We start from the raw sequence: 24,027 nt of genomic DNA on the forward strand, positions 1-24,027 counted from the left end.
TTTACACACTAAATCAAATCGTTTTGCCTTATCATTTTAGGGGATGGAGGTCCGAGGCAAGCTCTCTCTGTTATGTTCCATGTATGGTTCCCAAATTTGTTAAAACAATGTGACTTTATTTTTTAAATTATATGTTAATTTTTCCAGTGGAATACATTTATTCATTTCCATGTACCATTGCTATATTCTCAGGCTCTCTTCCATTTTCTTTTTTTTAAAACTTTATTTATTCGTTCAAAAAACAAATAATATATGACGTATACAGCAATTAAACATGAACGTGAACATTTATTTATATATATATATATATATGTATAGAAAAAAAGAAAAGAACCCCCCACCTTCAGCCAACTCTCCTAATGAGAGCCATTAAAAAAAGAATATTTAAAAAAAATTAAATATACATATTAAAAGCTAATCAATATAAATTGAAATGTAAATATTCTGAGTATAAAAGCCACTTATTAATAAAAAAATTATAATTATCATGCAAATGTACATAATTTTTTCCATTATTAAACAATATTTCATCTCATTATGCCATCTATTAATATCAATCATATTTGTATCTTTCCAAGTACTAGCAATACATTTTTTCGCTACGGATAAAGCTAAATATACAAAAGCAAGCTGGAATTTATCTAATCCCAAACATTTCAAAGGTTGCAAACTACCTAATAAAAATACTGTTGGATCTAAAACGATTGAATTTTCTTCCAAAAAGATTGTATATGTCTACATGACCAAACGGCATGAAAAATAGTTCCAACCGTATCATCACATTTAAAACACAAATATTATTCATTAAAACCATATTTTTAAAATTTTTTCAGGTGTCAAATATAATTGATGTAAAAAGTTGTAATTAATCATTGCATAATGTGCATTTATCAATCTAGTTACACTATCATAACAAATCCTCTTCAGAAAAAATAAAACCAATATCCGCTTCCCATTTAATTTTAGATTTATCCCAACCCTTTTTATCCATACCATCCTGTAATATTTGATACATAAATGAAATATACCCCTTCTCTGGTACCTTCATAAGAAAAGTCTCAAATTTAGTCATTTTAAGTAAAATCATATCTCTACCAAACATACATTTTACCAAAGATCTCGAACATTAAAAGTAGCAAACCTCAACTTTGACATATCTACTATTATTACTAAATACCAATAATATCTTTATATAGAAACTCAAATCAACCTATATAGACCCTCCAATAAAAAAATCACAAATAAAAAAATTTAAAAAATGAAAATAAAGAATAATAAAGAAAAAAAATTCCCCCCCCCCCAAAAAAAACTACTAAAAGGTAGTAATCCCCAAAACAAAAATTGGGTGTGGGTCACCTACCAGTGGCTGATGACCAGTAAAGAACTTAGTGCATATCTCTCCCTCCCCAGCCAAACAGTCAGTAACATCAAAATCTCATAACAGCAAAAGAAAAAATAGAGTAAAAAAAATTCTTCTTTTCATCCAGAAGATTCCAATCTCGAAGATCCCATTTCAGAAGGAGGTAGATTCTTTCCATTTCCATTTTTCCCATTTCTGCCATTTCTTCTGTTTCCAGAGCAACCAGATTTTTCTGTAGGAGATAATGGTGGACTACTTTGTCCTCTTATATCTGGCAATGAATCAAAACACCTTCAACACTGCAGGGTAACGAAAAGTAGACTTATAACCTTTACGCCACAAAACTTCTTTAACTGGATTGAATCGACGTCAACGTTGAATGACCTCTTGACTCAGATCAGGATTAAAAAAAGACTCTGCTATTCTGAATCAATAATGGGGTTTGTCGTCTCACATTTTGTACTGCAAGTCGAAGTATTGCTTCTCTATCCAAATAACTCAAACATCGAATTATTACCAGTCTCGGTGGTTGACCAGCTGAGGGTGTTCTTCTCAAAGCTCTATGGGCTCTTTCCAGTGCCAATCCCCCAGAGAAAAATTCTTGCCCTAATATTTGCGGAATCCAGTCTTTAAAAAAATGAAGAGGATCTTGTCCTTCTATACCTTCTGGCAAACCAACAATTTTCACATTATTCCTTCTGCTTTGATTTTCCAAATAATCTATTTTTCTTTCTAGCTCCTAATTCTATGACTGATTTTTCCACCTTCAATACTTTTTCTGTATTAGAAGTCACTTGTTTACAGTTCAAAAAATCAGTCTGAAGTTTTTTAAATTCTTCATACCAGCATTCATTTGAACCATTTCATTCATATGAGATGTCAACAAATCCATTTCAGGTTTTATAACAGCTTGAATAGCTGCCTTCAATTGTGATTCAGTAAAGCTCAGCTTTGCTCTTTCTGACATAGTGGCAGAACAAGGTAACTGCAGCTCCTGCTGCAATTCAACAAAAGGCATTTTAAAAGATTTACTGCGGGTCTGGACTCCCAGCAACGGCATCCCGACTTCTTCAGGGAGTCGCCGCTGGTCTCCCCCCCGCATCTTGTTGTCTTCTCATCTATTCGCGAAGAAAAATTACTTCTTCAGATTGTAATACTGCCTGATGCATTTCCTTTTCAGCCTCCACAGGCGGTCCTTGGGATTTAGGCAATGAAGAAATTAAGCCTGGGGCTGCTTCAAGTCGTCTAGGCCCCAAATCTTCAGCACTTCGAAAATGTATTTTCTTTTGACCTTGAGATTTAGTCTTTTTACCATTAGTGGACATAATAATTCCTTAATACTTTAAACTAAAATTTAAAAAAATTAAACTTGGAAACGAAGGATTAAAAAACAGGTATTTAAAAGTCTGGCCAGAGAGGTCGAGTTTGCACATCTAGATTCTATGCCATCTTCCAAATTAACATTATACATTTTTTTTGGTACTGATTAAGGCTATCATAATGAATCTTTTTTGCGCATTATCCAATTTGAGGCCTAATTCTTTACTTGTGTTACTTAAAAGAAAGATCTCTGGATTTTTTGGTATGTTGTTTTTAGTTAATATCTAATTTAGTTCTTCCCAAAACGTATTCACTTTTGTACATGCCCAAATTGCATGTATTGTTGTTCCCATTTCCTTCTTACAGCGAAAACACCTATCTGATAATGTTGGACCCCATTCTTTTAATTTTTCAGGTGTGATATATAACCTGTGTAACCAATTATACTGTATCATGTGTAACCTTGTGTTTATTGTATTCTTCATAGTTCCAGAACATAACTTTTCCCATGCTTCATTCTTTATCTTTATGTTTAAGTCTTTTCCCCACTTTTGTTTGGGTTTATAGCGTATTTCATCATTTTCCTTACCTTGCAGCTTAATGTACATATTTGTTATAAATCTTTCAATTATCATTGTATCTGTAATCACATATTCAAAGCTGCTTCCTTCTGATAATATCAATCTGTTTCCCAATTTATCCTTTAAATAAGCTTTCAGTTAATGATATGCAAACATTGTACCATGAGTTATTCCATATTTGTCCTTCAACTGTTCAAATGTTAATAAATTATTTCCCAAAAAACCATTTTATATTCTTTTGATTCCTTTTCTCTCCCATTCTCTAAAGGAAAGGTTATCTATTGTAAAAGGGATTAGTGGATTTTGCATCAATAACAATTTTGGTATTTGGTAATTCATTTTTTTTCCTTTCTTCGTGGATCTTCCACATATTAAGTAAATGATGCAATACTGGTGAGCTTTTATATTTCACCAGCTTTTCATCCCACTTATAAAGTGCATGTTCTGGTACCTTCTCCCCTATTTTATCTAGTTCTATCTTGGTCCAGTCTGGCTTTTCTCTCGTTTGGTAAAAATCTGATAAATACCATAATTATGTGGCTCTATAATAATTTCTGAAGTTGGTAACTACAAACCACCTTGGTTATACCTCTCTGTTAATTTATCTAGCATTACCATTGGTTTCCCCCCTTTCCACAAGAATTTCCTTATTATTCTCTTCAACAAAACATTTCTCTGTTAAGGGAATTGGTAACGTTTGAAATAACTATTGTATCCATGGGAACACATTTATTTTAATGCAGTTCACCCTCCCTATTAACATTAGTGCTAGTTCTTTCCAATGTTCTAAGTCTTCCTGTAATTTCTTTATTAATGGCTGATCATTTAGTTTGTACAAGTTGCTTAAGTTATTGTCTAACCTGATACCTAGGTATTGGATTGCTTGTGCTTGCCATTTAAATGATGATTCTTTTTTAAGTTCTGTATAATCTGCATTACTCATTGGCATCACTTCACTTTTATTTGCGTTGACCGATACTTCTCCATATTCCTTCAATTTCTTATGTAATTCTTTTATTGATATCTCTGGTTCTGTTGGGTATACTATGATGTCACCTGCAAATAAACTGATTTTATACTCCTTCTCCTTTATTTTTATCCCTTTTATTTTCTATTCTTATCAGCTCTGCTAATGGTTCTATTGCTAAAGCGAACAATGAGGGGGATAATGGACATCCCTGCCTAGTTGATCTACTTAATTGGAATTGGTTCGATACATATCCATTTACTACTACCTTTGCCAACGATCCATTATATAATACTTTAATCCAATAATATATATATTTCTGGCAAATTGAACTTCTATAATACTTTAAATCAGTAGTTCCACTCTACCCTGTCAAAGGCTTTTTCTGTGTAAGGCAACAGCCACCATTGTTTTTTTATTTCCTTGAGCTGCATGAATTAGATTAATAAGTTTACAGACATTATCCGCTGTTTGTCTTTTCTTAATACATTCAGTTTGATCTTGTTTTACTATTTTTGATACACAGTCGGCCAATCTGTTTGCTAATAATTTCACTATTATAATCTGAGTTAAGTAGAGATATTGGTCTATCTGATGCTGGTGTTAATGGATCCTTCACCGTCTTTGGTATTACTGTAATTATTGCTGTCTGACATGAATCTGGCAAGCTTTGTGTTTTTCTTTCTGGTTCATTACTTCCAGGAGAGGAGGAATTAATAACTCTTTAAATGTTTTATAGAATTCTATTGGGAATCCATCCTCTCCAGGCGTTTTATTCTTCGACAGCTTTTTTAATATATTCTGTATTTCCTCTATTTCAAATGGCTTTATCAGTTTGTTTTGTTCCTCTTGCAATTTCGGCAGTTCAGTTTTAGCTAAAAACTCATCTATTTTATCATCTTTCCCTTCATTCTCAGTTTGGTATAATTGTTCATAAAATTCCTTAAAGTTTTCATTAATCTCTGTTCGGTTATATGTGATTTGTTTGTCCTTTTTTCTTGATGCCAATATAATTGTTTTAGCTTGTTGTGTTTTAAGTTACCAGGCCAATATTTTATGTTTTTTTTCTCCCAATTCGTAAAACTTTTGTTTTCATTGTTCTTCTCCACCTTGTACATTGTATTTAATTTTTTTGTCTGCCAATTCTCTTTTTCTTTATATGGTCCCTTTTCACTAGTTCCTTTTCTATACTTGCTATCTCCCTTTCCAGCTGCTCTGTTTTCATTATGTTCTTCTCCACCTTGTACATTTGTAATGTTTCGTATTTAATTTTTTTGTCCGCCAATTCTCTTTTTCTTTATATCGTCCCTTTTCACTAGTTCCTTTTCTATACTTGCTATCTCCCTTTCCAGCTGCTCTATTTCCCAATTGTAATCCTTTTTTTTTAATCGTAGTTACATAACTTATTATCTGTCCTCTAATCAAAGCTTTCATTGTGTCCCATAATATAAATTTATCTTTCACCGATTCTATATTTATTTCAAAATGTGTTTTAATTTGGCCTTCAATAAATTCTATAGATTCCTGCCTTTTAAGTAGCATGGAGTTTAACCTCCATCTATATGTTCTTGGTGGGATATCCTGCTAATAGCAGGGGTGAATGATCTGAAAGTAGTCTAGCTTTATACTCAGTTTTCCTAATTCTCCCTTGAATATGGGCCGACAACAAAACAATATCAATCCTTGAGTAAGTTTTGTGCCTACTTGAATAATATGAATATTCCTTCTCTTTTGGGTGCTGCCTCCTCCATATATCCATAAATTTCATTTCCTGCATTGATTTAACCATAAATTTGGCTACTTTATTCTTTTTGGTTGTCTTTTGTTCAGTTTTATCCAACAATGGATCCAAATTAAAATTCCCTCTTATCAATATATTTCCTGCGTGTCTGCAATCTTCAAAAAAAATATCCTGCATAAACTTTTGATCCTCCTCATTAAGTGCATATATATTGAGCAAATTCCAAAATTCTGAGTATATCTGACGCTTTATCATTACATACCTCCCTGCTGGATCTATTATTTCCTCCTCTATCTTGATTGGTACATTTTTATTAATTAATATAACTACACCTCTAGCTTTAGAATTATATGATGCTGCCGCTACGTGCTCTACCCAGTCTCTCTTCAATTTGTTATCTTCCACTTCAGTTAGATGCGTTTCCTGTACAAATGCTATAATCTATTTTTTCTTTTTCCAGTAAATTTAGTAGCCTCTTCCTTTTAATTTGGTTATGTATTCCATTAATGTTTATAGTCGTATAGTTCAATGTGGCCATCTTATATCTTGTTTACACCTCTTTTCCACCTCCTCACCACCTCCATCTCCCTTTTTCCCATTTTTATCTTTTAATTTTCCCTTTTTAAACTCAATGTATGACAACACATTTAAAACATAAAATACTCCAACAATTCCCACACCCAATAACACCTTAACCCCAAATGCAACCCCTCCGTGAGTTGCCCCTTATCCCTTGCCGGGCAACCACAACTCCCCTTTCCATTTGGTTTGTGATCTTATTCACAGTGACAGTTATTCTCGCCCCCACCCAGAAAACATTTTTTTATACATATGACAAAGCTCTCTTTTCCCCTCTTTTTCCTTCCTTCCCTTCTCTTTTCCATCTTTAGTTCTTTACATATACATTGTTTTTACTTTATATTATTACATCTTTATATATTCTTTATCGCCGGTCTTCTTTCTTGTTACATCTCTTCTCTTCTGTCCTGCAAACATTCTGCGAATTCTTGTGCTTTCTCTGGATCCAAGAACAGTCTGTTTTGTTCCCCAGGTATAAATATAAGTACAGCTGGATGTCTTAACATGAATTTATAACCTTTTTTCCATAAAATCGTTTTTGCTGTATTAAATTCCTTCCTCTTCTTTGAGTTCAAAACTTATTTCTGGGTAAAAAAATATTTTTTGTCCCTTATATTCCAAAGGCTTATTATCTTCTCTAACTTTATTCCTTGCCTGCTCCAGTATATTTTCTCTTGTCGTATATCTTAAAAATTTTACTAAGGTGGATCTTGGTTTTTGATGTGTCTGCGGTTTATTTCCATTTTTATTTCCATTTCTTCATGCAATTCAGTCGTTCTCAAAACCTTCGGGATCCATCCTTTTACAAATTCCTTCATGTCTGTGCCTTCTTCATCCTCCTTCAGGCCCACTATTTTTATGTTGTTTCACCTACTATAGTTTTCCAACATATCAATTTTCTGAGATAACAACTCTTAACTTCAACTCGTGAATATGAACATTCTATCAAAACATTGAACTTTCCAAAGGGGGGAAGTCACGTGATGGAGTAGTGGCCGGACGGTGAACTCCAGCCCTCTCCAGAAGAGTTGAAAAAAAATAAAGGAAAGCACAAAGGCACAAAAATAAAAATTAAAGTAAAGTGAATATAAAGGTGGAAAGAAGATGGCGATGAAAAAAGAAAAGTCGAAACCAACGGTAAGAAGAGAGGAAGAGAAGACAACGGAAGAAGAAGGAGAAGGCCTTACCTGTTTGAAGAGGCCCGCGGTGGAGAGAGAAACCCGCTCCCTCAGGTCGGTAGAAAGTGGACTACAAAAATGGCTCGCTGAGCCGAGTAAAAGTGCGCAACCACGCATGCGCGACTCCTCGTGCATGCGCGATGCGCATGCAAAAAAACACACCGACGGGAGGGGCGACCAGCTGGGGAGTCGATCTCCACAGCTGGCAATGACAGCTACAGAACAGCAGCAGCAAGAGGAGAACATAGAAGACAACGAAAACAAGAAAGAAGAGAAGAAAAAGAAAACAAAGAAACAACAGATGGCCAACCCAGAGGAAGAAGAAGAGGAAGAGTACAGTGAAATGGAAGAAGAAGGGAAAGGCAAGACAATGGATATACTTTCTCTTATTAAAGAATACATGGATTCATTTAAAGAATGGCAAGCACAAGAATTTAGTGATTTAAGAAGAAGAATAAACAGTACAGAAGAGAAAGTGAATAAAATAGATATGACCATATCAGAAATAGGAAAAAGAATGGACAAGGTGGAAGAACGAGAAGCAGCAGTAGAAATGGAGGTAGAGGACTTAAAAAAGAAATTAGAAGAATCTAATAAAAAAGTTAAAGAACTTTCCAAAGGATGCGATCTCAAAAGCTAAATATCTGATAAACACCTGCACAGGTGATTATTTTCCTTTCAACATCTTAACTCTTGTGTCTCTTTATTTTTTTTTTGTCACTTTCTTCCAGTTTTTCTCTTAAATCATTTACTTCCAATTCTACAGCAGTTTCCCGCTCCTCCACATTTTCTACTCTTTTCCCTATTTCTGTCATGACCAGTTCTAAACTTTGCATTTTATCTTCTGCTCTTTTCATTTTTCTTTTAATTGCACTAAATTCTAATGATAACCATTCTTTTAATGATCTCATTTGTTCTTCAAAAAAGGCTTTATCTATATTTTGTCCATCTGTTTTGCCTTCTATTTCCCTGTGAAGATCTTAGTCTTCTCCTTCCTCTTCTGTATCTGTACCTGTGTTTGTGGTTTCTTCTCTTTGTATCTGTGTCTCTTCTGCTTTTTCTGATGAATTACTTCTATGTCTTTGTCGGGCCTCCTCTTGCTGGGCCTCTTGCTGTTGGTTCTCCTTTCGCGGGCTGTCTGTCTGTCTGTCGGGCCTCCTGCTGTTGATCCTCTTGTTGTCAGTCACCCTGTTGTCGTTCTCTCTCGTCCGGCTCCTCGATCCTTTCCTCGCCGTTATTTTTATCCTCCAGCTGAGTGCCCTGATGCCAGATGTCCCTCAGCTGGTCACGTAGTAACTGCCCACTCCTCAGCTGAGCCACCCCTCCCGCCGGTGTTCACTTTTTCCTTTGATTGCACACTGCGCATGCACGAGGAGTTGGCTCTGAGAGCCATTTTTGGAGTCCTCCGGTCGGGAGGTCACTCAACAACTTCTGAGATCGGCTGCTCTTCACTACCGTAGCTCCCTGCTCCTGCGTGCGGGTAAGGCCTTCTTCGGTGATTTTTCTTCTTTTTTTTCCCCATTGTTCTTACTTTCTCTTTCTTGGGTGCCATCATCTTGTTCTTCTCTGTAACTTTATCTTCTATTTCTTGAGTTTTATATTCGTTGAGCTCTGTCTTTTCCAATCGTTTTCTTTTTTAATGGAGAGGGCTGGTTCAACCCAACCGGCCACTACTCCATCACGTGACTCCTCGAAGGTCACTGTTGTTGAGGACAGAGAGGATGTGCTCAGCAAAGCGATCTCCCAATCTGATATAGAGAATGCAACAAAGGGAGCACCGGATGCAGTACATAAGTCATGTGGATGTACAAGTGAAGTGTAGCTTCACTTGAAAGGCCTGTTTGGGGCTCTGTCTTGCATCTGTGGCTGCAAGGGCAAGTGCCAAGTGTGCGATGGGTGGGAAAGAATGAGTGCACGAAGGATTCATGGAGGGAGTGGATGCCTGCTGGCCTTCTCTCATACTTGAAGGGCTCAATCCTGAAATGTCAGATCTGTATTTTTACCTTTGCTATTTAAAGGACTCTGTTTGACCTGCTGAGCTTCTCTAGAATTTTGTATTTTTACTTCAACCACTGTGTACAGATTTTCATGATTTACTACTATCAGTTAAATAATGTGGTTCCTTCACCACCTACTTAAAGAATCATTAGTGTTTAACTTTCTGTGCGAATGTCAAAAATAAATAGAACAGCAGATGTTGGAATAAGAAGCAAAAACAAATGCTAGAAGAACTTAGCCAATCAAGCAGCATCTGTGGAAAGAGAAACCAGTCAACATTTTGGGTCAGGGTTCCTTGAAAGAACAGCAGGGAAGAGGAAGAGGTGGCAGTTTACAAAGTGGAACTAGTGGGAGGAGAGCAGTGAAGTAGAAGGCAAAAGACAATATAGAGATAGATTAAGATAGATCAGGTGATGAGCATGAATACTGAAATCATTGTCGGGATATTGCTAATCAATGATCTGCTTTTGACATTCTAGGCACTGCTTAAAAGTTGAGATAAACAAGGGTTCAATATTTAAGAAAGTGTGAAGAATCTACAGATCTTTTGGCGTGGATTCTGGGAACTAAATTGAATTGGTCTTCCTTACTCCAATTTTGTTGCTACCTCAACAGTCTTTCCATCCCCGGAATAACCAGTTGTCACTCATTTTAATTCCCTCGCTATTCCTACTCAGACATGTTTCCAAGGCCAGGATGAGGCTAAACATAAACCTTAGGGACAACTTGGGAGGCAGTGCAGAGAAGTTTCATAAGGTTGATTCCAGAAGTGATCGGGTTAGCTTATGAGGAGAGATTGAATAGCCTTGGCCTATACTTGTTGGTGTTTAGGAAGACGAGGAGGCACCTTGTATAAACATAAAATTGTGAAAGGGATAGATAAGATGGTAGCAGGGAATTTTTTTTCCACTGGCTGGTGAGATTAGAACTAGGGGACATAGCCTCAAGATTCTGGGGAGTAGATTCAAGACAGATTAGGACAAGAGTAGTGAATCTGGAATTCTCTGTCCAATGAAGTGGCGAAAACTGCCTTATTAAATGTAATTTAAGACACTGATAGACTTTTGCATTGAGGAAGTAAGTGTTATGGGAAACGGGCAGAAAAGTGGAGCTACGCCCAGGGCCAGATCAGCAATGTTGAATGACAGAGCAGGATCAATGGGCCGACACCTGCTCCTGCTGCTTGTGTTCTTGCGTAACATCATTCTTTGTGAATAGCCTGATACCCAAAAGCATGAAAATTGAATTTTCCACTGTTCCTGTTTCCATCTCTCCTTTACTGTCCCAACTTGTCTTTCTCTCTAACTTTACCTTCTCCCCCCTGCCCACCCTAGTGATCTTAACCCTAATGTGTCTCTCTGCTTCACTTGCCTTCTATCCAGTATTGTATCACCTTGTCACTGTCTGATATCTCCTCTTTCCACTTTACTTTATAATATTGACTAATAATTTCTCTCTATGGATATTGCCTAACCCACTGAGTCGCTTCAGTTTCTTTTCACTTGAGATTCCAGTATCTCCAGTTCCTGTGTTTCTCATGCTACATTATTGTTAATAATTGAAACTTGCCCTTGCTTTCTAACCAAATGTAAATTTATTTTGTTAGCATTTGAACAGAACTTATCATGCAGATGTTCCCCTTGTCTTGATGAATTCATTCAACACTGATGAGGACACTAAAAAGATATTACAGAAATATAATCACTATGGTGTGAAAATATATACCTTCAATCAAAGCAGGTAAAGAAATCATTTGTTTTTTATTTCAGGGTGCCTTGTATCCAGGTTAGCGCAATGCTGTTACAGCACCAGCGACCTGGGTTCAAATCCGGCACTATCTGTAAGTTTGTATGTCTCTCAGTGTCTCTGTGGGCTTATTCTGGGTGCTCTGTTTCCTCCCACTTTTAAAATGTATAGGGTTTGTAGGGTATTTGGGCAGCATGGGCTTTTGGACTGGAAGGGCTTGTTACCATACTGTGTCTAAATTTAAATCAGGGCTACTGTGACATCAATCATAGTTGATCTGATTGTAATCTTGAATATTTTTAAATGTACATATTCCCAACGAATTTTAAATGGGTATATTGTCAGTTGATTACCCAATTAACATGTACCTTCTCATTAATATTTGAGGAACCAGCATTAATCCAGTGTTAATAGCAACCTTACTGCCATTGCACAAATGAGTCTTAATTTCAGACTTTGTCTGATAAGTGAAAAGTACCCAATTTTAAATGCAGTTACAATTGACTTGTTAAACTACGTCAGACCTTCAGCAAAGCCAAATTATATCATTCCTGCTTCAGAACAATAATTGTACAATTTCTGGTCAAAATGGTGATTTACAGCCAATTAAGTATTTTTTTAATCACAAATGTAAATTAGGAAATATGGGCTCTCCAAAATGACAATATAACCTGATAATGTTTTATAAGTGAGGATTCTTTGAAGGATATGTAGTCAGAAGGATGTTTACTTTTAATTTTTAATTTTAAAAAAATGTAGGCATACAGATGGTAACTTTTGGCCCACAAGCTCGTGCTGCTCAATTACACCTAATTGATCTATAATACTGGTATAATTTTGAATGGTGGGAGGAAACTGGAGCCCCTGGGGAAAATCCACGCAGACATGCGGAGGACATACAAACTCCTGACACAGAATGGGATTCAAACCCTGGTCTTGATCGCTGGTCCTATAATAAGTGTTGCATTAACCACTATGGATTGGGGGGGGGGGGGGGCGGTTTTGGGTTATATATCATGTATTCATTCTTAACAATATGTATTATTTGCACAAATTGCATCCTCTAGCTTGACTGCACAGCAAGTGGCAAATTGTGATACTGTGAAACAAGCAGTATTAAAAGCTAATGAGTTGGTTCCAGAAGCGTCGAGACAAAAATTTAGGAGTTTGATGAAAACATAGAATCAATCTTCTATAGATTTTGCTCTGAAGAAATCTGTATGGTTTGACTGTTGGTGTGCCTCAAGAATAAATAATGATTTTAACAGATTGTGATAATTGCTTTTAATTGAGGAAATTAAAAGGTGTATCCCAAAGGAGATTAAATTATACCTGGATGAGAGAGACGTGAGAATGTGGTGACAAACAGCTAGATTAGCAGACGAATTTGCTCTGATTCACAAAAATACCTCTCAGAATGGTAGGCATTTTCAGAAAGTTAATGTGGAACAGATTAATAAACCTGTTCAGAGGATGAATATGGATCAGGATAGTAAGCATGAAATTAAGTCTGGAGAGAGTGTTGGAAAGGACAGAACTTCTGGATTTGTATGTCATTTTTGTAAGAAGCTTGGTCATGTTATTGCAAATTGTCTAGTATTGAAAAACAAAAGAGAAAATAAAGTTTTACCAGAAGCATGTATTTAAACAGTTGAATTTAAGCAAAGCAGATGTTCCAAACCTGATAAGGGTGTTATGGATGTTTTTGAACCTTTTGTTTCAGAGGGTTTTGTTTCAGTAAAGGAGGGAGAATCAGAAGTTCCAGTTAAAATTCTTGGGGATACTGGTGCTGCACAGTCATTGTTGGTACAAGGTTAAGCATCATCACTGGGAGAAAAGAATGGTCGATGTTTCAAGCCAAAACTCTTTGTCAGGACTGAGAGAAGTTAGTATAGGATCAATATAGCAAGGATAGAGGAAGGGTGAGACAGGGACCTGCATGAGATTGGCTAACTTGGCCTTGGTGGAATATGATGTAGAAACAGGAGGTTGACACAGGGGAGACAACTTTGATTAAAGGTGTTGGAGGTGAGGTTGAGTCAATATCTCTTCACAATATAGTACTAAATTCAGAGTTAGTTAGTTTAAAGAACATGTTGTGGTAGGAGTAATTTCAAAGTTACCCATGCAGGAGGTCTCATTTTTATTAGGGAATGATTTGGCAGAGGATAAAGTTGGGTCAGTTTTGAGATTAGGGTTAGGGTTTGTAGGCTAATTGGGGTATTTCGGTGGCATGGGCTTGTGGGCCAGAAGGCCTGATACCATGATGTTTGCCTAAATTAAAAATTAACTAGTCTAACTTCTCAATGGTCCTTTGTCAATTTATTTCTTATCCAGCAGTCAAATCAAAGAACAATTGAAAGGTAAAGTATCTCAGCCCTTTATTGTGCTCAACTATTTAATAATTTCTTGGTATAATAAAAAAAAGATATATCAAGGAAGAAAAGTTTATCTGAAATCAAAATGTATTTTAAATAAAATATTTTGAGTTACTTGTCTTGATCTGTGTGCACTGTGACAGAAAGATTGATTTTAATGTAAATTGTGTTCTTCCTGTTAGTGATGAACTGAATTCTTAATGATCATCATAGATTGAGATACAATTGTGTGAATCTTCCATTATTCAGATAGGAGAGTGAAGTTTGATTTTACTAAAATCTCCCAATTTTCTTGATTGTTCCTTAGGTACCCACGGATTAATAGAGAGTCCTTGCTTCCTGTAGCTCAAGACTTATCTACTTCTGGGTATAATGCTGAGGCCTGGTATCCACCAGGTCATGGAGACATTTATGCCAGCTTCTACAACTCTGGTCTATTGGAAACTTTTCTCCAACAGGGGAAAGAGTATATTTTTGTATCTAATATTGATAATCTTGGAGCAACTGTTGACCTGAATATTCTCCATCATCTTTTGAATCCACCAAGTGGAAGGCAGTGCGAATTTGTCATGGAAGTGACTGACAAGACCAGAGCAGACGTTAAGGTAATGAACTTGCAATATTAGGGTGGCTTTGATAATAAAATATTGTCTATCATATATATCACAAAATATAACTCCTTCTTTGGCTTGGCTTCGCGGACGAAGATTTATGGAGGGGGTAAAAAGTCCACGTCAGCTGCAGGCTCGTTTGTGGCTGACAAGTCCGATGCGGGACAGGCAGACACGATTGCAGCGATTGCAAGGGAAAATTGGTTGGTTGGGGTTGGGTGTTGGGTTTTTCCTCCTTTGCCTTTTGTCAGTGAGGTGGGCTCTGCGGTCTTCTTCAAAGGAGGTTGCTGCCCGCCAAACTGTGAGGCGCCAAGATGCACGGTTTGAGGCGTTATCAGCCCACTGGCGGTGGTCAATGTGGCAGGCACCAAGAGATTTCTTTAGGCAGTCCTTGTACCTTTTCTTTGGTGCACCTCTGTCACGGTGGCCAGTGGAGAGCTCGCCATATAACACGATCTTGGGAAGGCGATGGTCCTCCATTCTGGAGACGTGACCCATCCAGCGCAGCTGGATCTTCAGCAGCATGGACTCGATGCTGTCGACCTCTGCCATCTCGAGTACTTCGACGTTAGGGGTGTAAGCGCTCCAATGGATGTTGAGGATGGAGCGGAGACAACGCTGGTGGAAGCGTTCTAGGAGCCGTAGGTGGTGCCGGTAGAGGACCCATGATTCGGAGCCGAACAGGAGTGTGGGTATGACAACGGCTCTGTATACGCTTATCTTTGTGAGGTTTTTCAGTTGGTTGTTTTTCCAGACTCTTTTGTGTAGTCTTCCAAAGGCGCTATTTGCCTTGGCGAGTCTGTTGTCTATCTCATTGTCGATCCTTGCATCTGATGAAATGGTGCAGCCGAGATAGGTAAACTGGTTGACCGTTTTGAGTTTTGTGTGCCCGATGGAGATGTGGGGGGGCTGGTAGTCATGGTGGGGAGCTGGCTGATGGAGGACCTCAGTTTTCTTCAGGCTGACTTCCAGGCCAAACATTTTGGCAGTTTCCGCAAAGCAGGACGTCAAGCGCTGAAGAGCTGGCTCTGAATGGGCAACTAAAGCGGCATCATCTGCAAAGAGTAGTTCACGGACAAGTTTCTCTTGTGTCTTGGTGTGAGCTTGCAGGCGCCTCAGATTGAAGAGACTGCCATCCGTGCGGAACCAGATGTAAACAGCGTCTTCATTGTTGGGGTCTTTCATGGCTTGGTTCAGCATCATGCTGAAGAAGATTGAAAAGAGGGTTGGTGCGAGAACACAGCCTTGCTTCACGCCATTGTTAATGGAGAAGGGTTCAGAGAGCTCATTGCTGTATCTGACCTGATTTGTTGGTTTTCGTGCAGTTGGATAATCATGTTGAGGAACTTTGGGGGACATCCGATGCGCTCTAGTATTTGCCAAAGCCCTTTCCTGCTCACGGTGTCGAAGGCTTTGGTGAGGTCAACAAAGGTGATGTAGAGTCCTTTGTTTTGTTCTCTGCACTTTTCTTGGAGCTGTCTGAGGGCAAAATATAACTATTTTTAATATAACGACAAAATATAACTATTTTTAAACATAATGCATAACATTCATGATTTGCATTTGGATGCATTTGGCAATAATGAAACAAACCTCAGAACTCATAATTGCCAGTAAACGTGGGTAGTATCTGGTGGAGGCACTCAACTAGGTTAAGCATCATCACTGGGAGAAAAGAATGGTCGATGTTTCAAGCCAAAACTCTTTGTCAGAACTGAGAGAAGTTAGTATAGGATCAATATAGCAAGGATAGAGGAGGGGTGAGACAGGGACCTGCATGAGATTGGCTAACTTGGCCTTGGTGGAATATGATGTAGAAACAGGAGGTTGGCATGTTTCAGTTAAAAAGGGAGAGCGAAGAGAGAAGCAAGAAAATCAAAGGGATAAAATTGAGGGGCATAAGGAGGTGTGCATGATCAGATGATGAAGGCAGCCAGTGCTGGAATTTGATTGGTAGAAAAGGTGAGGGAGGGGAAGAAGCCAATTGGGAGATGGGGCTGGGGAAAAGAGCCAAAGAGAAAGGGGATGAGAATGTGGGGATAGGGTATGGGTGGTTGGGAAAAGGGACAAAATGTGGGATGGAGTGGGGCAAGTGAAAAAAGCATCCATTATATGAAATTTAAACATTTTATATTCATACCATTGGGCTGTAGGCTGCCTTGGCAAAATACTAGGTTTTTCATTTAAGGGCTTCCTCATGGCAGTGGAGAAAGCCCTGGACAAACAGGTGGGTGTAGGAATGGAAATGGGAGCTAAAATGCCATGTAACAGGGAGCTGAGGATGGTCATTGTAGTAGTGCATAGATGCTCTGTCAAACTTGCATTTGGTCTTACCAATGTAGAGAAAGCTATGTTGGGAACACCAAATGCAGATGAGGTTAGAGGAGATGCATGTAAATATTTGCTTTGTGAGGGAAAAGCTGTTTGGTGGAAGGCCCAGAGGTGCACGTCCTGTAGTTGCAGTATGGGATAATGGAGAGGTGGGTGAAGAGGGATGAGCAGACGAGAATCAGAGAAAGAGGTGGAGAGGTCAAGTTGCAACTGAGGAAATTGAAAGAGGGGTAATGTGCTGACTGAGGAAGCTGGTAGGGTGAAAGGCGAGGACAAGAGGGTCCTATCCCTGTTCTGATGGGTGGGGGAGGGGGTGGGAAGGAGGGAGGGTGGTCGAAGAGCCAAACTCCAAGAGACGAAGGAAATGTGGAAGATGGTTTAAGGAGTTTATTTTTAAAAGGGAAGACTCTTTAGATAACCTGGAATGAAAACCCATATCTCTTTTTCTTCTTATTTAATTTTCAATCAACATAAAGTTACAAAACAAACAAAAGCAAAGAAACATTACAGATAAATACAATAAAATACCAAAACCAAACTACTTGCTGATATTCAAAGAAGGAAGAATAACTTATTATCACAATTATCAATTTCTGCACCTTTGTTTATAAATACAAAATTACAGACTTTGTTGATCCTTAAAAGAAAAGTAGGACATAAAGAACACTGTGTGACTTGCTGAGTATCTCCATCATTTTTGAGTAAACTAAATCACAGCATCGCAGATCTTTTTGTATAGTTCCATATAGCGCTGAAATGGCTACTGCCTGAGGAGTCAAGTGATAGAGTAGTGGCCGGTCGGGGAACTCCAGCCCTCTCCGGAAAAGTAAAAAAAAAAGAGAAAAAACAAAGGCACAAACACAAAAACTAAAATAAAGTGAAAATAAAGGTGTGGAGAAAATGGCAGCGAAGAAAGAAAAGCCAAAAGCAACGGGAAGAAGAGAAGAAGAAAAGATGACGGAAGAAGAAGGTGAAGGCCTTACCTGTCCGAGGAGGCCCGCTGTGGAGAGAGAAGCCCACTCCCTCAGGTCAGTTGAAGCCCCGAGCTCGGGACTACAAAAATGGCTCGCGGAACCAAACAAAAGTGCGCAACCGCGCATGCGCGACTCCAAAAAAAAGAACACTGACGGGAGGGGGGACCAGCTGAGGAATTGATCTCCACAGCTGAAATTGACAACCACAACAAAGCAGCAAGAGGAGAACATAGAATATAACGAGAACAAGAAAGAAGAGAATAAAAAGAAATCAAAGAAACAACAGATGACCAACCCAGAGGAAGAAGACCAGCAGCAAGACACTTCTAATAAAAATAAGAAGACCAAAAATACTCAACAAGATAAAACAAACAACCCAACAAGAAAACCAGAAGAGACAGAGGTAAAGGACACAGATCCTGGAGTGGACTCAGAAGAAGAAGAAGAGGAAGAACACAGAGAAATGGAAGAAAAAGGGAAGGGCAAGTACATGGATATTTTTTTTAAAGAATATATGGAATCAATAAAAGAATGGCAATCACAAGAATTCAGTGAAATAAAAAGAAGAGTAAAAAGTACAGAAGAAAAAATGAATAGATTAGAGATGATCATGTCAGATATAGGAAAAAGAGTGGACAAGGTGGAAGAACGAGAAACAGCCATAGAAATGGAAGTAGATGACTTAAAAAAGAAATTAGAAGAATCTAATAAAAAAGTTAAAGAGACACAAGAGCTGTTAGCTCAGAAGATAGATATAATGGAAAATTATAATAGAAGAAACAATATAAAGATAGTGGGCCTTAAGGAAGATGAAGGAGGCAAGAATATGAGAGAATTTATAAAAGAATGGATCCCCAGGGTCCTAGGAAGACCAGAATTACAGGAAGAAATGGAAATAGAAAGGGCACATAGAACATTAGCCCCTAAACCACAACAAAAACCAAGATCCATTCTAGTAAAATTCCTAAGATATACAACAAGAGAAAATATATTGGAGAAAGCAATGAGGAAAATAAGAGAAAACAAAAAACCACTGGAATACAAAGGTCAAAAAAATTTTTTCTATCCAGATATAAGTTTTGAACTCCTGAAGAAGAGGAAGGAGTTTAATACAGCAAACACGATCCTATGGAAAAAAGGATATAAATTTATACTAAAGTACCCAGCGGTACTTAAAACAGTTATTCCAGGGCAGCAAAACAGACTATTCTTGGATCCGGAGGAAGCACGAAAATTTGCAGAACAACTACAAAACAGACGGAGAGATGAAGACATGTAACGAGAACAAAAATGACCACAAACTATATGAGTGTGTGTATATATATGTGTATGTATATTTATAAAAAATAGAGTATAGATAAGAACTAAGAAGGGAAAGTAAGGGAAGAAAGGAAGTAAGGAGGGAATTGAGAGAGTGACCTTGTTATATATGAAGATTAAAATCTTTTCTGGGGGGGCTGGGTGGGGAAGAATTACGGTCACTGCGAAATCAGTTGACGCTTGCGAGTGATTTCGCAAATCCAAATGGAGAGGGGAGATGTGGTTGCCCAACAAGGGACAAAGGGCAACTCAGGAAGGGGAGGGGATAGTGGGGTTAAAGGAATTTTAGATAGGAGAATAATGGAATTATTTTATGTTTTATAAATGTTGTCTTATAATGTGTTCAAAAAAAGAAAGCAGAAATGGATAAGAAGGAAAGGTGATGATGAGAAAAGGGAAAGGAAAGATAAACAAAGTATGAAATGGCTATGTTGAACTATATGACTTTAAATATTAATGGAATACATAACCAAATCAAAAGGAAGAAACTGTTAAATTTACTGAAAAAAAGAAAAAATTGATATAGCATTCATACAAGAGACACACTTAACTGAAGTGGAGCACAAGAAATTAAAGAGAGATTGGGTAGGACACGTAACAGCAGCATCATATAATTCAAAAGCTAGAGGAGTAGCTATATTAATCAGTAAAAATGTACCAATCAGAATAGAAGAGGAAATAATAGATCCAGCAGGGAGATATGTAATGATAAAATGTCAGATATATTCGGAGTTTTGGAATTTACTCAATGTATATTCACCTAATGAAGAAGATCAAAAATTTATGCAAGATATCTTTTTGAAGATAGCAGACACGCAAGGCAACATACTAATAAGAGGGGATTTCAATCTTAATTTGGATTCAAACATGGATAAAACTGGAAAAAAAATTAATAGAAAGAACAAAGTAACCAAATTTATAATTAAATCGATGCAAGAAATGCAACTTTTGGATATATGGAGGAAACAATACCCAAAGGAAAAGGAATATTCATATTATTCGGGCAGACATAAAACATACTCAAGAATAGACCTATTCCTGTTATCAGCTCACATGCAAGAGAGAATTAGGAAAACAGAATATAAAGCTAGACTATTATCGGACCACTCACTCCTGTAATTGAAAATAGAGTTAGAGGACATCCCACCAAGAATGTATAGATGGAGATTAAACTCCATGCTACTTAAAAGGCAGGATTTTAGAGAATTAATTGAACGACAAATTCAAATGTAATTTGAAATAAATACAGAATCAGCAAAAGATAAGTTTATACTATGGGACGCAATGAAAGCGTTCATCAGAGGGCAAATAATAAGTTATGTAACTAAGATGAAGAAGGGAAATAGCAAATATAGAAAAAGAATTAGCAATGAAGGAAGACACAACTAAAAAAAGAGAATTGGCAGATAAAAAAATAAAATATGAAACACTACAAACATATAAGGTGGAGAAGAACATAATGAAGACAAAACAGAAATATTATGAACTAGGAGAAAAAACGCACAAAATTCTAGCGTGGCAGCTTAAGACAGAACAAACTAAGAGAATGGTATTGGCATTAAGGAAAAAAGACAAGCAAATCACATATAATCCAACGGAGATTAATGAAAACTTCAGAGAATTCTACGAACAACTATATCAAACTGAAAACGAAGGGAAAGAAGATAAAATAGATGAATTTTTAACTAAAATTGAACTACCGAAATTACAAACAGAGGAACAAAATAAATTATCAAAACCATTTGAAATAGAAGAAATACAGGAGATAATAAAAAAAATCTACCGAACAATAAAACAACAGGAGAGGATGGATTCCCAATAGAGTTCTATAAAACATTTAAAGATTTATTAATTCCTCCCTTTCTGGAAGTAATCAACCAGATTGATAAAACGCAAAGCTTACCAGAGTCATGTAAAACAGCAATAATTACAGTAATACCAAAGACAGGGAAAGATCCACTTATACCAGCATCATATAGACCAATATCTTTACTTAACACAGATTATAAGATAATAGCTAAACTATTAGCAAACAGATTAGCCGACTATGTTCCAAAAATAGTAAATCTAGACCAAACTGGATTTATTTAAAAAAAGACGAACAACAGACAATATCTGTAAATTTATTAACTTAATTCATGCAGTAGAAGGAAATAAAACTCCAACAGTAGCGGTTGCTTTAGACGCAGAGAAGGCCTTTGACAGAGTAGAATGGAATTATTTATTCAAAGTACTACAAAAATTCAGCTTACCAGAGAAATATATTAATTGGATTAAAGCATTATATAAGGGGCCTTTGGCGAAAGTGAGAGTAAATGGATATATATCAAAACAATTTAACAAGGCAGGGATGCCCACTATCTCTATTGTTCGCATTAGCCATAGAACCACTAGCAGAACTGATAAGAACAGAAAATAAAATAAAAGGGATAAAAATAAAAGACAAGGAATATAAAATCAGTCTATTTGCAGATGACGTTATAATATATTTATCAGAACCAGAAATATCAATAAAAGAATTACATAGGAAATTGAAGGAATATGGAGAAGTGTCAGGGTACAAGATTAACACAAATAAAAGTGAAGCAATGCCAATGAATAATGCGGATTTCTCAAAATTTAAGAAAGAATCACCATTCAGATGGCAAACGCAAGCAATGCGATATCTAGGTATACAAATAAATAAAAACCTCGGCCATCTATAGAAACTCAATTATTATCCACTAATGAAAAAATTACAAGATGACTTAGAGCATTGGAAAGATTTACCACTAACACTGATAGGAAGAATAAACTGTATTAAAATGAACATTTTCCCAAAGATACAATACCTATTTCAGATATTACCAATACGCTTAACAGAAAATTTTCAAGGATTTAAAGAAAATAATAAGGAAATTTTTATGGAAAGGGGGGAAACCGAGGATAGCACTAGATAAATTAACAGAATGGTATAAACAAGGAGGCTTACAACTACCAAACTTTAAAAATTATTATAGAGCCGCACAATTAAGATACCTATCAGATTTTTATCAAACAAGGGAAAAGCCAGATTGGACTAGATTAGAACTAGATAAAATAGGGGAGAAGATACCTGAACATATATAAATGGGATGAAAAATTGGTACAACATAGGAATTCTCTGGTATTGCATCATCTGCTCAACATTTGGAAGAAGATTCATGTAGAAAGGAATAAACAAATTACCAACTACCAAAACTAATACTGACGCAAAATCAGCTAATCCCTTTTACAATAGATAACCTTTCCTTTAGAGAATGGGAGAAAAAAGGGATCAAAAGAATAGAGAATTGTTTTTCAGGAAATAAACTATTATCCTTTGAACAATTGAAGGATAAATATAATATAATTTACAATACAGTGTTGGCATACTACCAACTGAAATCCTACTTGAAGGACAAATTGGGAAACAGTCTGAGGTTACCAGAAGGAAGTAATTTTGAATACGTGATTACAGACACAATGATAATCAAAAAATTTATAACACACATGTATATTAATCTACAAGAAAAGGAGAACGAGGAAACAAATGGTAAAAACAAACAAAAATGGGAACAAGATCTAAGCATAAAGATAAAGAATGAAACATGGGAGAAGCTATGCTCTGGAACCATGAGAAATACAATAAACACGAGATTACGTATGATACAATATAACTGGATACACAGGCTATACATTACACCTCAAAAGTTAAATAAATGGGACCCAACAGTATCAGACAGATGTTTTCGCTGTAAAAAGGAAACGGGAACAACAGTTCATGCAATTTGGACATGTGACAAAGTGAAAAAATTTTGGGAAGATCTAAACCAGATACTAAATAAAATCACAAAAAGCAATATACCAAAAAACCCAGAGATCTTCCTCCTAAGTAATATAAAAAAACAAAGAATTTGGACTCTATTTGGATGGAGCACAAAAAAGATTTGTTATGGTAGCCCTAGCTGTAGCAAAAAAATGTATTATGTCAATCTGGAAATTAGAAGATAACTTGAGAATACAACAATGGTATATAGAAATGAATAAATGTATTCCATTAGAAAAAATAACATATAATTTAAGAAATAACATTACAATATTTGAACAAATATGGGAGCAATACATGAAACACAATAGAGAAAACCTACCATGGACATCTACCACCTAAAATGACAGAAGGAGAAGATAATGAAAAGAACTGACTCAGTGGAATTTCTTGTTTATTTTTATAGAGTGACAGCATTGTTTAACGGGTTTAATGTATCTTATATTCTGAACTTTAAATAAATGGGAGGGGAGGTGAGGGAGGGGAGGAGAGAAGGGGGGGAGAAAACGACATTGCATATATTTAAGAAAGAAAATGTATGTATCTTGATCAATATGGTTTATAGTGTAAAAAATAAAAAATAAAAAAAAAGAAATGGCTACTGCCTCTAGAAAGAAGTCTACAATCCCATAACCAATGATTCACATAATTTTAGCACTTTCTTTTTGTTCTGTGTGTTGTTGCAAGGCCAGCATTTACTATTCATATAAAATTAATTTTAACCACTATAATCCTTTGATGAAGGGCTGTAGAAATGGGATTCTAAATTTGGATGATGGAAGATATATTTCCAAGTCAGGCTGGTCGATAACTTGGAGGAAATCTGTATGTTTGGTGTTCATTGATGTCTGCTGCCCCTTTCCTTGATAGTAAAGGCTGTGAATGTTATGCAGCCTAGGCAGGTAGCAGTGCATTACAGCCATCATGCTTCATGGGTAAGGAAATTATTTTTTAATGTGGTTAATGGGTTTCCAATCAAATAGACTGTTGTAGAACAGAGAACAGTACAGCACAGGGCTGCCCTTTCGGCCCTCTACTTTAAATTCCTCTATATGCTTATCTAGTGGTCTCTTGAAATTGACCAATGTACCTGCCTCCCCCACTGATTCAGGTAGTG

General features: G+C 36.7%; 1 protein-coding gene across 3 annotated transcripts in view; it reads left to right on the top strand.

Annotated features, from left to right (window-relative positions):
* The window catches only part of ugp2b (UDP-glucose pyrophosphorylase 2b), a 64,786-nt gene that overhangs the window by 24,296 nt on the left and 16,463 nt on the right, over positions 1-24,027 (top strand). For all 3 annotated transcript variants that reach the window (XM_069931711.1, XM_069931712.1, XM_069931710.1), the window contains exons 5-6: positions 11,331-11,464; positions 14,156-14,453. In XM_069931711.1, the coding sequence (XP_069787812.1) occupies positions 11,331-11,464; positions 14,156-14,453 (432 nt within the window). The remainder of the gene's footprint in view (positions 1-11,330; positions 11,465-14,155; positions 14,454-24,027) is intronic.

The sequence above is a fragment of the Narcine bancroftii genome, chromosome 4 (assembly GCF_036971445.1).
Source record: "Narcine bancroftii isolate sNarBan1 chromosome 4, sNarBan1.hap1, whole genome shotgun sequence".
Classification (NCBI taxonomy): Eukaryota; Metazoa; Chordata; class Chondrichthyes; order Torpediniformes; family Narcinidae; genus Narcine; species Narcine bancroftii.